The sequence below is a fragment of the Bubalus kerabau genome, chromosome 21 (assembly GCF_029407905.1).
Source record: "Bubalus kerabau isolate K-KA32 ecotype Philippines breed swamp buffalo chromosome 21, PCC_UOA_SB_1v2, whole genome shotgun sequence".
Taxonomy (NCBI): domain Eukaryota; kingdom Metazoa; phylum Chordata; class Mammalia; order Artiodactyla; family Bovidae; genus Bubalus; species Bubalus kerabau.
In genome coordinates, this window is record NC_073644.1 from 64,041,450 (window position 1) to 64,057,154 (window position 15,705).

At 47.2% G+C, this 15,705-nt stretch overlaps 1 protein-coding gene and 1 long non-coding RNA gene across 2 annotated transcripts in view; both read left to right on the forward strand.

Moving 5' to 3' along the window:
* The first annotated feature begins 2,154 nt into the window (after positions 1 to 2,154).
* On the forward strand, positions 2,155 to 10,429 carry LOC129636275 (uncharacterized). Its single transcript, XR_008706847.1, has 3 exons — positions 2,155 to 2,265; positions 7,264 to 7,382; positions 10,072 to 10,429. It is a non-coding gene; the product is annotated as an uncharacterized LOC129636275 (long non-coding RNA).
* A 3,521-nt stretch (positions 10,430 to 13,950) lies between these two features.
* The window catches only part of ZCCHC2 (zinc finger CCHC-type containing 2), a 53,722-nt gene continuing 51,967 nt past the window's right edge, over positions 13,951 to 15,705 (forward strand). Inside the window, exon 1 of the mRNA XM_055559738.1 lies at positions 13,951 to 15,282. Coding sequence (XP_055415713.1) covers positions 14,332 to 15,282 — 951 coding nt within the window. The 5' untranslated portion in view covers positions 13,951 to 14,331. The remainder of the gene's footprint in view (positions 15,283 to 15,705) is intronic.

The window sequence follows — 15,705 nt, forward strand, 5'->3', positions numbered from 1 at the left end:
CCATGTCCCATTGGATAGACAAGAATTACATACAGAAATAAAGGGGGGAGGGACTTCCCTGGTGGTCCAGTGGCTAAGATTTGGAGTTCCCAGTGCAGGGGCCCCCGGTCCAATCCCTGGTCCAGGATGGAAATGAGACTCAGCAGGAAAACATGGTGAGTCATTTCTCTCTGGAGCTGGTGTAATCTTACACCGAAGGATGGTGAGGCCTAGAGAAGTACTGTCAAATTGCTTTACAAAATGATTGTAGTAGTTTATACTCTCAAGCAACCTTGAGGAGGGCCTTCTAGACTGGGGAAACAGGATTTGCAAAGAAGGTTTGTCATAATAGGAAATAAGGAGACAGTTGGCTATAATTAACAAGTGATGGAAGCTACATTTGTACACTAAATTCTGATGTTCCATCCCTTGATTTGTATTCAAAGAAGTCAGTCCACGGAAGCACACCTGATTTTAGAGCAAGAGAGACCTTAGCTCAGCCCAATATCTTTCCTATTCTATATTTTTCAAAGGAGGAAGTGGAAAAGAGTAAAGGATTGGAAGGTTTATGTCCTAATTCCTAGGACAGTGCTCTTTCTATGGGGTCCTGCACTCAGGCATACACATCAGATGAAAATCTGACAGAGACCAGTTTTATTTATTGCCTTATATTTACATGTTTAAACACACATATACACATGGCATTCTTACAGAGCCTGGGAAAATAACTGGGGGGAAGGGTCCCACGTAGGCATGATTATATAGATGTGAAGAGGAGACTGAGTTTTGAAAAACTTTTAAGTTTAGTTTCATACCTGTATTAGAATATTTTGTGTGGAATGATTAAATAGTATAACTAACTATTGGAACTATTGATGTCTTGCATACTTAAGTATCTTTAAAGAAAATCTAAAAATATCTCCACCATACAAATTAAACTTTTCCTTTAACTCTTTTGGGCCATCTGCCCAGCTTGTGTGATCTTTGTTCCCCAATCAGGGATCGAACCCGTATTCCCTGAAGGGGAAGCCTGGAGTCCTAACCACTGGACCACCAGGGAATTCCCTTCCTTGAAGTCTCAATAGAAGTCACTCTGCTAAATTTTTTGAGGAATGGAGTAAGTAATAAGATTGAGGGTGTAGCCCCAAGTAATTCACAATTTAACTGAGAAAATAAGATTTAGAAGCATGTATCTACAAGTGTGCAAAACTATTTGATGTAGATAACTTTTACTTATCTTCTATTACCTAATCAGTGTCTTAGAGAGAGTGGGTACTCCATAAATATTTGCTGAACAAATAAATGAAGGAAGGAGAAAAGACCATTTCCAGGTGAGATGGCCATGGGCGAGTCCCTGAAAGAGGGAAGGTTTGCGCTTGGTCCTTGAGAGTGTTTAAGATTGAGAAGAATTAGGAGATAAGATGCTCCACAGACAGGAAGTGAGGCAGAGCTCTCATGTGCCTGTTCTTGGCAGTTTTTTAGATAAGCGTGCTTTCTGATCACTAAAAACTAACATTCCAAAATAGATCAATGTGATATAACCAGGCATGTGAACACACAAATAGCGTAATATCAACAGTACACCTCACCAAGACATAAGCTTTAGGGCTAGGGGAGATAATGTATTTTAAACTATAGAAAAGAGAAAGAAAAGAAACAAACAAAAAAAAGAAACAAAAACACACCTTAAAACTTTTCCTCAATTAAATTGCTATGAACTAGAACAGTCTGTAATGGAAAATATACCATTTCCTGCACAGTCTAAGGGATAGTAATGATCAGTGATCACATAGTCACAAAACACTGCTGGATGCTGACCCTCTCTGAGTATAAGAGTCACGTCGGTTCAGTTCTGTGTGACTGCACAGGGCAAAGGTGTTACAAACACGCAGATCAGGTCGCTCGCTGCACACACGACCTTTGCTCCAAATCACCCTTTGCGCCTTTTACCCAGTGAAAGAATTAGCCCTCGTTCCCAAAGTATAAAGGGTTTCTTTCCTCTTTGAAGAAATTTAAACTCTAAGAAAAGACACATACTGTTTATAGATCCAGGACACAGGTAAAGAGTTTTTGTTATAACATTTTTTCTCCACTGAAAGCATTTACACTATTTTGAGTGAAAGGGGGTTAATAGTTATTTAATCTAAATCCTGAAAGTTGTTTCTACATGTATGTAGATATATGATAACACAATGTAAAGGAGATGGGAAGTGTTTCCAGTCTCTAAATGGTACATGAATCTGCATGTTACGAGATAAATGAAACTGTATGTGAACCTGAGCAGTGGTAAGTCAACCTATATATAACAAGGTTTCTGCATTTGGCACGATGGGGAAACATTAACTGAAGTAGAATGGCAAGTTAAGGGTGTATATTGCACCCGTATAGAAGAACTGGGGGCGGGAGGCGGGGCGCGGTGCTCAGACAGGGGCACGATCGCCAGGGTGACTCAGGGAGAAGCACTGCAAATCTTTTTCCCAAAAGTCAACATTGAAATTGGACAAAACTGCCAAAAAACAACCATCTCAATACTCTCTAAATACAAAAAGCTGAGACAAGTTTATTTGAGACAAGTACTGAATTTCAGTAAGATCAGTGAGGTCTGTGGCGGTTTAGTGGGGACTCCCCATCCACCCCCGTCCTCGGCTACAGTTCTACTCAGTTCTACTCAGGCTGAGGATGGGACGGGAGGCAGCTGCCCGCACAGGGCAGCATCCAGCAACGCAGAGAAAGGATGATACAGTAGGGCCAAGCGGGGTTTATCCAGAGAACACCAGACTGGTTCAAGATCTCAGTGTCATTTAACATAATGCCCCATACAATAGAATCAAGTACATAAAACACATGACCACCTTTAAAAGACCCAGAAAAAGCATGCTATCCATGTCTATCCATGTTTATCTATTCATGATAAAACAAAGAAACAAAAAAAACCCGACTCTCACCAAACAAGGACTAGAAAGGAATTTCTGCAATCTATCAGAGGGCCTTTGTGAAAAGTGCACAACTAACTTCATACTCAATGATCAAAGTCTGAATTTTTTCCCACTGAAGTGGGAATAAGGTAAGGATGTCTACCTCACCACTTCTATTCAACACGGTACTAGAAATTCTAGCCAGCGCAAACAAGGAGGAAAAAAAGGCATATGGATCAGAAAGGAAATATAGAACTTGTCTTTATTTAGATTCATGATTATGACGTATTCTGATTCTAAAAATGCACATGCACACAAGTACTAGAATGAACAAGTCAGGAAGGTACGGAATACAAGTTCAACCTACAAAAACCAATTTTATTTCCATATATTAGCAATGAACAATTCAAAAACAAAATTAAGAAATCAACATAGTCTTAAGTTAAAAATGCACCCCAGAACCACAGTGTATAACATATACACCCTGAACAAATACACACACATATATTTGTGCATACTCAAATCCATACAATCATGGGAAAATATTGGAAATAAATTGTATAATAGTCACCTATAAGCTTATTTAGTGTTTAATAATACTATTTAGTGTTTTAATTTTAATCCAATTTATTTTATTAATAAAAAATTGAACAGTGAACATGCGTGGCTGTTATAGTCAGGGAACACATGGTAAATTATTCATTATTTAAATGGTGTTGTTAAGTCACCCAGTCGTGTCTGACTCTGCGACCCCATGGACTGCAGCATGCCAAGCCTCCCTGTCCCTCACCATCTCCCGGAGTTTGCCCAAGTTCGTGTTCATTGCATCAGTGATGCCATCCAGCCATCTCATCCTCTGATGCCCTCTTTTTCTGCCCTCAATCTTTCCCAGTATCAGGGACTTTTCCAATGAGTTGTCTGTTCATATTAGATGACCAAAATACTGGAGCTTCAGCTTTAGCATCAGTCCTTCCAGTGAGTATTCAGGGTTGATCTCCCTTAAGATTGACTGGTTTGTTCTCCTTGCTGTCCGAGGGACTTTCAGGAGTCTTCTCCAGCACCACAGTTCAAAGGCATCAATTCTTTGGCGTTCTGCCTTCTTTACGGTCCAGCTCTCACAACCAAACGTGACCACTGGGAAGACCACAGCCTTGACTATACGGACCTTTGTCGGCAGAGCAGCGTCTCTGTTTTTCGGCACGCTGTCCAGGTTTGCCATTGCTTTCCTGCCAGGAAGCAATCGTCTTATGATTTCATGGCTGCAGGTACCGTCCACAGTGGATTTGGAACCCAAGAAGGGGAAATCTGTCGCTACTTGCAACTTTTCCCCTTCTATTTGCCACGCAGTAATGGAGGCGGATGCCATGATCCTAGTTTTTTTTAATATTTAGTCTTAAACTGGCTTTTTCATTCCCTTCTTCACTCTCATCAAGAGGCTCTTTAGTTCCTCTTCTCTTAAAATGGTTGAAAACACTGTTGGGTGGCCAAGCAGGATTTGAATCCTGTCTCAGTCACCTTCTAACACGAGACCTTGAGAAAATATCTTAACCTTCTAGTCTCAATTTCCTCATCTATAAAATGGCATATATCTGAAGAATGTTATGGAGATTAATAGAAACTTTGTATAAAGTGGTTAATAGAATAGCACAGTGCGTGTTCAGTCACTAAGTCATGTCTGACTCTTTGCGACCCTATGAACCATAGACTGCCAGTCTCCTCCATCCATGGGGATTTTCCAGTCAAGAATACTGGAGTGAGTTGCCATTTCCTTCTGCTGGGGATCTTCCCAAACAAAGAATCACACCTGTGTCCCTTGCCTCAGAAGGCGGATTCTTTACCACTGATCCAGCAGGGAAGAAGCCCCAGTAGAACAGCACATGATTCAATTATATTCAATTCAATAAATGGTCTTTATTACTGTTGTTGTAGCTCTGCTTAGAGAGACTTATTATACTTTGCTGTTGGGACATGATTTTTTTCTCCTGGCTATTATTTCTTTGCTCTGCCTGACCTTTTCAAGTAATTATTAATATGATAGGGAACACACTGGCCAATAGAATTAGGTGCCATTGCAGATAACCATGGTAACTCTTTGCATTACTGTAGCAGCTCTGTGTTTTGCTCATTCCAGTCTTAAAGTCACTGCTCAGGTTCACAGGAGGATGTGCCAGAAGTGAGCTCTGATGCAGATGCTGCCAGAGTGTCCCAGGGAGGGATCAGAGCTAAGGTGGACCTGTAGTGCGGTCTCCTTTCTTGCCCCTGGACGGTTACAGCTGGTGAGAACTTGCAGCCAGAGGGCTAGTCGTAGAGCAGAAAGGGTGCTGGGGAGGGATGTTAAGAACTTGATGGTGTGTCTGTGAATCTTAATGTAGCACCCTGCAGTCACTTCCTCCAATAAGGCTGACTGCCTGAGCCACCAGCTCCAGCCCAAGGCTCTTCAGAGGTTAGAAGTCAGGCAACAGGAATATAGTCAAATATTTCTATCATTTCTAATCCTTCTATTATTATCACCCAAAGCGGATAAAACTGAAATGGTTCTGTAGGTTATCCAAATTTCAATAGCGACGATGGCATACATCATAAGCTCGCTGATCTTACACAAGCAGTTAGACCTGAGAAAGTGATAATGAATATTTTACAGAAAAAGCTTACATTTTTATAAAATAAAACTGTTCTTATGCCTTTTTAAATAGTGAGATATGAGACTTATGATGGAAAAAAGCTTTAAAGTTGTAAATGTTGATGGAACATTTAAAATACAAATTGCATTCAAAAAATTTTTTTGACTTGAGGTTTAAGAGCAAAATAAATATTTTGGAATATTTCAAGTAAGACTATAAAACCAGTGTTCTGATGTACAGATATGCTCTGAGATAAATATGGCAAGGATACTGTTTAATTTAGGTTATATTTGCTTAACTAGTATCCACATAGTTTCATCATAATCAGTTGGAAAATTGCAAAATAAAACAAATATTTTTCTACATTGTAAACAAATTGGTTGGTTTTTAACTGAGTAGTATTGAAATGAACTCTTGAGAGTCCCTTGGACTGCAAGATCAAACCAGTCAATCCAACAGGAAGTCAACCCTGAATATCTATTGGAAGGACTGATGCTGAAGCTCCAATGCTTTGAACACGTGAAGAGAAGAGCTGACTCATTGGAAAGGATCCTGATGCGGGAAAGATTGAAGGCAGGAGGGGAAGAGGATGACAGGGGACAAGATGGTTAGATAGCATCACTGATTCAATGGATGAATTGGAGCAAACTCTGAGAGACAGGGAAGGACAGGGGAGCCTGGTGTGTTGCAGTCCAGGGGTCGCAGAGTCAGATGTGACTCAGCAGCTGAACAATAACAACACAAAATGAACTAAAGAAATGTATCACTTATTTTAGCAAAATTTAAGCTTAATTTTTGTTTCTAAAGTAAATTTTTTAATGTTATATAAAAGGGTAAGAATGGCAGGGTGTTCAAGTCACCATATCTAGGCCAGAATCCAAGAAATCGATGATATTTGTTTGCTTAATATTGATAAGATTCAGGGGGAGTGCCCCCTTTAACCAAGCTTACAAGGCGCTGGTAAACCAGACTGCCGCTCTGTTCACTTTAATGTGGGGTACTCTTTTCTTGGCAGTGAGTTCTGTGTCTCCATTTTCCAGGGTATTTTGCTTCCCAGCACTGAATCAAGGGGAGACCGAATTGTTAATCAAAATCACCTTGTGAAAGTTGCTTATCAGAATTACAGTGAGAGAACCGCTTGGTCTCAGAGACTTTCTGTAAGGATGGGCGAAAAGCCCAAAGAACTAAGTCTTCTCCGGGACAGAGTCTCTTTCTATTGATGGAAAAGTCATATCTACTGGATATGATTGCTACTGATATTGAAAGTTCTGCACCAGCTTTAACAAATACATGTGCTAAGTACTAAGTCACTTCAGTTGTGTCTGACTCTTTGAGACCCCATGGACTGCAGCCCACCAGGCTCCTCTGTCCATGGGATTCTCTAGGCAAGAACACTGGAGTGGGTTGCCATTTCCTTCTCTAGGGGATCTTCCCAATCCAGGGATTGAACCCTGGTCTCTTATGTCTCCTGCACTGGCAGGCAGATTCTTTACCACTACCGCCCCCCGGGAAGCCCATTTCCCCTATTTTGAGATTACGAGCAGCCCTCTTAAATCATGTTCGAAAGAAGGCAGATGATACAACATAATTAACTAGTTAAGATTAATCATAATACACTCCACACCGAAAACCATCCTCCTCCTGCTTCCTCCTGACTCCCTGTAGTTCGGTCCAGTGTGATCGCTTTGCACTCTTGTTCAGGAACGTTTGTCTAAAGATGACCTTGCTTGCCTTTGGCTGCGCCACAGGTTTCCTTCAGATCGCACTGATAGACTGACTCTGACGACACCTCATGACTCGGCAAGCCATTTCGAGTTGATTCTAACCAGCTTCACGCTCCAATTTTTTGAAAGATCAACATACTGAGGTAACAAATTCAGAAAAGCCATTCTCTGTTAAGTTTCTGTGTTCCTTTTACAAATCTTATTATTCTATTTCAGATATAGTTTTAAAGGGACTTTAATGTTTTGTCCCATTGACAAAACCAGTTAATTAGGCAACTTTAAGTGTGCTGAACTCCATTCATAAGTTTAGCAAATTTTTTTGTTTACTCATCCTGTGGATGTATATTTGCAATTGCTGTTTTGTTTTGTTTTTTTTTTCCAAATAAAATAGGTGAAATTTTACAATGTTCACCTATATACCCTTCACCTAGATTGGTCTGTTGTTGATATTTTGTCACGTTTGCTTCATTTTTCTATATACAATTTTTTAACAAAAATTAAGTTGTAGACATGATGACATTTCCACCTTCAGTACTTTGGCATGAACCAACTGAAAACATTTTTCTATACAATTACAATGTCATTATCTCACCCCAGAAAGTTAGCATTGACACAGTAACCCTATCTAATAAGAAGTCCATATTCAAATTTATCTAACTGTTCTCAGAATGTCTTTTTGAGTTTTTTATTTTTTAAATCATGATCCCATCATAGATCGTGAGTTGCGTTTGGTTGTTAAGTCTGTCTCGTTTTCTCTAGGATGCAGCAGCACCTGCCTGGGTTTGCTTTCGTGACATTGCTATTGTGGGTGATTCAGGCCAGTGTCTTCTGCGAACAGTGAGTGTTAGTCGTTCAGTCAAGTCAGACTCTGCAACCCTATAGACTGAAGCCCACCAGGCTCCTCTGTCCATGGAATTCTCCAGCCAAGAAGACTGCAGTGGGTAGCCATTCCCTTCTCCAGGGGGTCTTCCTGACCTAGGGATTGAACCCAGGTCGAACCCCAGTCTTCTGCATTGCAGGCAGATTCTTTACCATCTGAGCCACCAGGGAAGCCTGGTGGTGTCTGTAAGGTCCCCCAGTCCAGATTTTGTCTCATTTCCCCATGATTAGGTTCAGTGTAGACATTTTGGGAAGAATACTGCGAATAGTGTGCACTTTCAATGACATCCATGACATGAGGAGCAACGTTAGGCGGTCTCATTACTGGCGATGCTAATTGTGGCCACAAGGTTAAGGCGGCAGCCATCAGCTCTATCAGTGGAAAGTACCATTCCTCCCTTGTAATTAAGTAAGGTGTTACTTTGAGGACCTGTGAATGTTTTGCTTCCTAACATCTTTGCACCTAGTGGTGCAAATACCTGGATCAGTTATTGCTTTTGGTGGTTGCAAAACAATACTGTCCATCTAGGGCTTCCCTGGTGGCTCAATAGTAAAGAACACATCTGCCAACGCAGGAGACGTGAATTCAATCCCTGGATCAGGAAGATCCCCTGGAGAATGAAATGGCAACCCACTCCAATATTCTTGCCTGGGAAATCCCATGGACAGAGGAACTTTGTGGGCTCATCAATAATATGATGTCACCCTATAAGAAGTCATAAATTCAGCAAATTCTATTCCAGAGAAAACTGCGGGAGCAGAGGTTATTTTTCTATCTAGCAAGTCAACCTTCCAAGAATTCAGTTCTACCTTTCCACAGGTCCCTTGAAGGCAGTGTTCTGTTTTTTCTTTTTTGGTGGGGTTGGGAGAGGGACTTCCCTCATAGCTCAGTTGGTAAAGAATCCGCCTGCAATGCAGGAGACCCCAGTTCGATTCCTGCGCCATGAAGATCCACTGGAGAAGGGATAGGCTACCTACTCCAGTATGCTTAGGCTTCCCTTGTGGCTCAGCTGGTGAAGAATCCGCCTGTAATGTGAGAGACCTGGGTTTGATCCCTGGGTTGGGAAGATTCCCTGGAGAAGGGAAAAGCTACCCACTCCAGTATTCTGGCCTGGAGAATCCCATGGACTGTAGTCCATGGGATCAGAAAGAGCTGGACACAACTGAGTGACTCTCACTTGACTTCACTGGGGGAGGGACAGCCCTTTCCTTTTTGAGCTATTGGGCAAAGGGTCTATTTGCCAAGTTACCAAAGAACCGCACGATGCCTCAGGTCATCCAGTTCCTTAATTTCTAACACAAATCAGCAGCCTGAGGATTTTCCAAACCAAGCCACTTTAGAATCAAATTTATGTCTGGACAGGCCCCAAAGATGGTTGGATTTCAGGGTTTCTTCAAAAGTTTTGATGTACAAGTGGGAGAACTTAGGCCACCTGGTCAATCTAAGGTCCTAAGAAGCTGACAAGTGGAACCGTAACTCCAGGGAGACTCTGAATTCTACCCAATGCTGGTCTTCCAGAAAAGGCATCATACACCCTGTGTTGGGCATGGACTTCCAGCTGTCACAGCATCAACACTGAGGATTTCTTTTTATCTCAAATCTGTCATATTGGGTATTTTTTATAAACCTTACCAAAAACTTATCCTTTTAAATATGCACTCATTTTTTCCCTTAAGTCAAATGTCAATGATTTACCCGTGTTGCTTGCAAGACCTATAGACCAGCTTAACTGTCATCTCTAAAGACAATTTAATATTTAATCTCTTAAAATAAATGCGTGATGTAACAAAAGGAAAACATGTAGCCTAACTAAACAGAAGTTTGTTTTTGAGGTGCCCTAAAGCCGTGACGACTGATGTGATCAAAACAACAGATTGTGAGTATACTGACACGGGGCTCGTGCTGGGTGGCCTCCCCAGCACCCATGTTTCCCTTCTTTCCAACGGCCCTAGGCTTCTTTTGGGTGATCCGCATGGTTCTGAAGAAGCTGCCTCCACTTCTCTGGTTCCAGGACTGATCAGGAACAGACGTGTAACCTCAGCCAGTTCAGTTAGAAGAACTCTCAGGACGAGCCTGGCAATGTTGGAATGCCGATGTTTTCTCTTCCTTGCTAGAGATGAAAGGGGTTCAGGTGACCCCAGGAGCTGTGAGTGGTTACTTTTGGTTCCTGGAGCATTATCCATTCATTGTTTGCTCAACAAACATTTAGTAACCACTACTGAGTGCCAGATGTGAAAATAGAAAACTGAATACGACATGGTCACTGACGTTAAGGTGCTTATACTGTAGGGGAGGAGACGGGAAGGCATAAAGGGCGGGGGGGGCAAAGCAGCCAGAATTCACAAAAAGAGAGCACAGATTTCTGGTCTGGATCCAGTTAGCTGTCGCAGGATACCATCCGAGGTGTCCTCAGATGTCAGAAGTGGCTGTATCTGGGCATTCTGTATGTGGGGCTGATATCTTTTCAGTCTGCCTTGAACCATCCAGTTAACTGTGGTTTTAGTGAAATTTCTTGCAGTAACCAAATTGCAAAAGCATTGCAAAGTTTCCTCAATCTTCAACCACTGGCTGGTGTCTTAATCCAAAGTATAACCTTAACTGGAAACCAGTTTTCTGGGTACATATAAATATTTGGACAATAATGTCAGTAACGTCATCTTTCATTATTAATGAGGCAAATAAATCAGAGTATTTTTTTCTTTTTTGGCCGAGCAGTGGCATGTGGGCTCTTAGTTCCCCAAACAGGGATTGAACCCATGCCTGCTGCAGTAGACGCTCAGTGGTAACACTGGACCAGCACAGAAGCCCCACAAAGTATAGTGAATATGCATTAAATCCACCACAGAAGCCCCAACAAAGTATAGTGAATATGCATTAAATCCACCACAGAAGCCCCAACAAAGTATAGTGAATATGCATTAAATCCACCACAGAAGCCCCAACAAAGTATAGTGAATATGCATTAAATCCACCACAGAAGCCCCAACAAAGTATAGTGAATATGCATTAAATCCACCACAGAAGCCCCAACAAAGTATAGTGAATATGCATTAAATATCATCTAGGAACAAGACACAATAGCACTTTATGTCCTTAAAGATGTCTTTTACAGGATGTATTCCTCTGAAAGATCTGGATACAAACACACAACCATTATTACCACAGTAATGTTATTTGGCCCATCTAAATGATTATATAGGGAATATATATAAATATATATTTAAGAGGGATTGGGGGCAGGAGGAGAAGGGGACCAGAGGATGAGATGGCTGGATGGCATCACTGACTTGATGGCCGTGAGTCTGAGTGAACTCCGGGAGTTGGTGATGGACAGGGAGGCCTGTCGTGCTGTGATTCATGGAGTCGCAAAGAGTCAGACACGACTGAGGGACTGAACTGAACTGAACTGATAAAATATATATATAATTAAATATAAAACACTAGAGAATCTGGAGCAAGTGTTCCCAATAGGTAGGCCCTGGTGGGAGGAATATCTTCCCAGCATGTCATATTAGAATTATCTGGATAGTTTTTTTTTTCTAATAAATACACCTACACCTCATCCTGGGATTTCCATCTGGGCTCCTCCCTGTTGTAATACATCACTCTATTTTTTTATAAACTACTTCATTATTTTTTAAAACTTTATTTTTGGCTGCGCTGGGTCTTCGTTGCTGTGCTTAAGCTTTCTCTAGTTGCACCAGCAGGGGTTACGCTGTAGTTGCGCTACGTGGGCTTCTCATTGCCGGGGAGGGGTGCTTCTCTTGCTACAGAGCATGGGCTAAGTGCATGGGCTCAGCAGTTTAGACTGGACGGCTTAGTTGCTGCGCCCCGTATGTGGAGTCTTCCCAGACCAGGGGTTGAATCTGTGTCCCCTGCATTGACAGGTGGATTCTTAATCACTGGACCCCCAGGGAAGTCCCTAGTACAACACTCTTCACTGAAGATGTATTCTCACTATATGCTGGGAAAAAAACACTGTGGCCCACTCTAAAGAGCGGCAGCATGGACAGCGAGCTCTGAAACAAAGTACTGGGCCCTAAGTGGCAAACTGTCCAGCCAATGGATGATAACCAGAACCATTAAAGCACAGTGCATGTTGCTGCATTTTCTAATATGGGCCAAAGATAGAAGAACGAAAGTAATCATTACTGATTATAAACCTGAACTCAGACCCAAATTTATGGATCAAGTATTATGGAGAGTTCATACCAAATGGCTTCTTGTTGCCAAGGAAAATGTAAAGATCATATGCCTGGATCACATGTAAAAATCATCTCCAAGGATCTAGACAGGTGACTCACTATGGATCTGTGAATATCTAGCAAGGTTATTATTGGTTGCCTAAAGTATGTCACCCTAAGCTTCACAAATGATAAGACAGAAAACTCCAAGACACTTGAAGTTGACAGCAAAGGGGCAAGGATTGTAATAAATGTTCCTGCAAAGTTTTCTCCTGATCATGATTTTAGATGACACCTAAAGAACACAAGGAAATAGCAAAGTACAGGAAGAATGGCTTTTATATATTTGACATATTCTCAAGTGTGTTGACAACTGAGCGACTTCACTTTCATGCATTGGAGAAGGAAATAGCAACCCACTCCAGTGTTCTTGCCTGGAGATTCCCAGGGACGAGGGAGCCTGGTGGGCTGCCGTCTATCGGGTCGCACAGAGTCGGAGACGACTGAAGCGACTTAGCAGCAGTAGCAGCAAGTGTGTTGAAAACAACTGTCTCCCCATTTTATCGCTGAAGCTGATTCAGGCTTCAGTTCAACCTTTTATTGAATTATAAATTAGCTTCTTAGGGCATAAAATTGTAAAGAGGGCTCAGCATATGCTCTACCAACAGATGTTCAAATATTTTCAGGAAGAGTTTCGGAAAAAGTGATTTTTTTTTTTTTAACATCCTGCCATTACACAGCTGTAGTAGGACTTCCTAATTTAAAACCTGAAGGGATTTTTAGTCCCACCTTTTAAAAATTAACCCTCAAAAGATCCAGCTGGGTGTTAAATTATAGACTTTATTTTTTTTTAAAGCAACAGTGAGAAGAAAGGTCTTGCAACCTTAAAAACGTAACAAAAACATAAAAAAAAAAAGTCAGTTCCTCAAGTGACAGAGAATTCTCAGGGGCACAGGAATTCAAAATGCTAGCGTCAGGCACAGAAACGTCATGTAGCTAATAGGACAGGCCCCCGAAGATGGTGGCTCCAACGGGGCTTTGGTAACTGTCGCGGCAATAATTCCCAAAGACCGTTACAGAACGTTGAGCCCGGGGCCTCCCGGGTCAGGGGGTCCCTGAGCCCGGGGCCGCCTTCCGCGTGGGCGCCCGCCCGCGGAGCAGACCGTACACGGGGCGGCAGAGCCGCGGCGGCAGGGCCCGCGCACTGACCTCCTGACACCCGCGGAGGTCGGGCCGGCGCGCCCCCTCCGGAGGGAGCCCGGCTCCGGGACGCGTCCCGCGCGGCCGCGACGGGAGCCGAGCGGCGCCAGGGGCGGCGGCCCGCCCGGGGCGGCGGCACTGCGTCGGGAATCAGAAGCCGCGCCGGAGCCCGGAGAAGGTGCGGCCCCCTAAAGGGCCCCGCGCCGTAGGCCGCGCGCGCCTCTCGCGGGTCGCTCCACGGCCGGCCCCGACCCCGGGTCACCGCCAGACGCCGGGACCGCGCGGGAGCCGCCGGCAGGGAAGGCGGCCGCAGGGCGGTTGGGCGTGGCCTCCCGGAGGGGGCGTGCCTTGGGGGCGGGGAGACTCGCGCAACCAGCCGTTCGGGCTGCTGATTGGCTGAAGCGCCTGCGCGGAGCCCGCAAGCGTCTCCGCCCGCCCGGCCGCTCCTCCTCTTGTCGCCGCCGCCCGGTCCGCATCGGCTCGCGAGGGGACCGCTCAGGCGCCGCCGGCCCGGCCCAGCGCGGACGACCAGAGAGAGGGAGGCGGACGGAGGACACGCTCGCTAGCTCGCTCCCGACCGCGCCCGGGCTCCCAGAGGCTGTGTGGAGCCCGGGGGGAGGAGCCGCCGCGGGCAGCCCCGCCCCCGGCCGGGGACGACACCGCCCGCGGCCGCCCGCGCCGGCCGAGACCCGCCCCCGGCCCGGCCCGGCCCCGGCGGCATGGAGGGGCCCTGCTCCTGACGGCCGCCCGCCGCTGCCGCGGCCCCCGCCCCGCCCCCGGCCCCGCCCTCCTGCCCCCGCTCGCATGTCCGCGCCGCCGTAGCCGAGGATGCTGAGGATGAAGCTGCCGCTGAAACCGACGCACCCCGCGGAGCCGCCGCCCGAGGCTGAGGAGCCAGAGGCAGACGCGCGGCCGGGCGCGAAGGCGCCTCCGCGTCGCCGCCGCGACTGCCGCCTCCCGCCGCCGCCGCCGCCTTCGGGCGCGCCGCGGGGCACCCCGCTGCCGCCGCCGCCGCCGCCGCCGTCTCGGGGGCTCGGGCCGCCTGTTGCTGGCGTGGCGGCGGCGGGGGTGGGCATGCCGGGCGGCGGCGCGGGGCCCGCGGCGGCGGCGGCGCTGCGCGAGCAGGAGCGGGTGTACGAGTGGTTCGGGATGGTGCTGGGCTCAGCGCAGCGTCTGGAGTTCATGTGCGGGCTGCTGGACCTGTGTAACCCGCTGGAGCTGCGCTTCCTCGGCTCGTGCCTGGAGGACCTGGCGCGCAAGGACTACCACTACCTGCGCGACTCGGAGGCCAAGGCCAACGGCCTCTCGGACCCGGGCCCGCTGGCCGACTTCCGAGAGCCCGCCGTGCGCTCGCGCCTGATCGTTTACCTGGCGCTTCTGGGCTCGGAGAACCGCGAGGCCGCCGGCCGCCTGCACCGCCTCCTGCCCCAGGTGGACGTGGTGCTCCGGAGCCTGCGCGCGGCCCGGGGCGAGGGCTCGCGGGGCGGCGCGGAGGACCAGCGCGGTGAGGAGGACGGCGGCGGCGAGGAGGAGGACGCCAAGAAGGACGGCTCCGGCCCGGAAGGCGGCGGCGCCGCGCCCCGGCCGGGCGGCGGGCTGGGGCTCAGGGCCCAGGAGGAACTGCTGCTACTCTTCACCATGGCCTCGCTGCACCCGGCCTTCTCCTTCCACCAGCGCGTCACCCTGAGGGAGCACCTGGAGAGGCTCCGCGCCGCGCTCCGCGGGGGCCCCGAGGACGTAGAGGCGGCGCCGAGCCACTTGGCCGGCGCCCTGGCCCAGGTAAGGCTCGCCGGCCTCCCCGCGCCCGCGCGGCGGTCCCCGCGGCCTCCGCGCCCGGCTCCCGGACGCCCCCCTGCCGGGCCGACCCTGACTGCGGCCCCGGACTCATGTGCGTTCGGCCGGGCCGCTCAGCCCCGCTCCCCTCACACACACACACACACACACACACACACGAGCACCCGCCATAACAGAATGCTCGGGAAGTCTCGTCCCGCCGGGGTTGCCCCGGAAGCCCGGCGCTCAGCCCGGCCCTCGGACGCGGGCTCTCGGGACCTTTCGGCCCCGACACCTCCGTCGGGGCTGCGGAGCCCGGGCCGGCCGCCGCCCCGCCGCCTGGCGCTCCGCCCGCGCGTCCCGAGGCCCAGCTCGGCCCCCGGGGGAGGCGGCCCCAGACGCGCTCCCGGCGCGCTCCGCGGTGGCCTG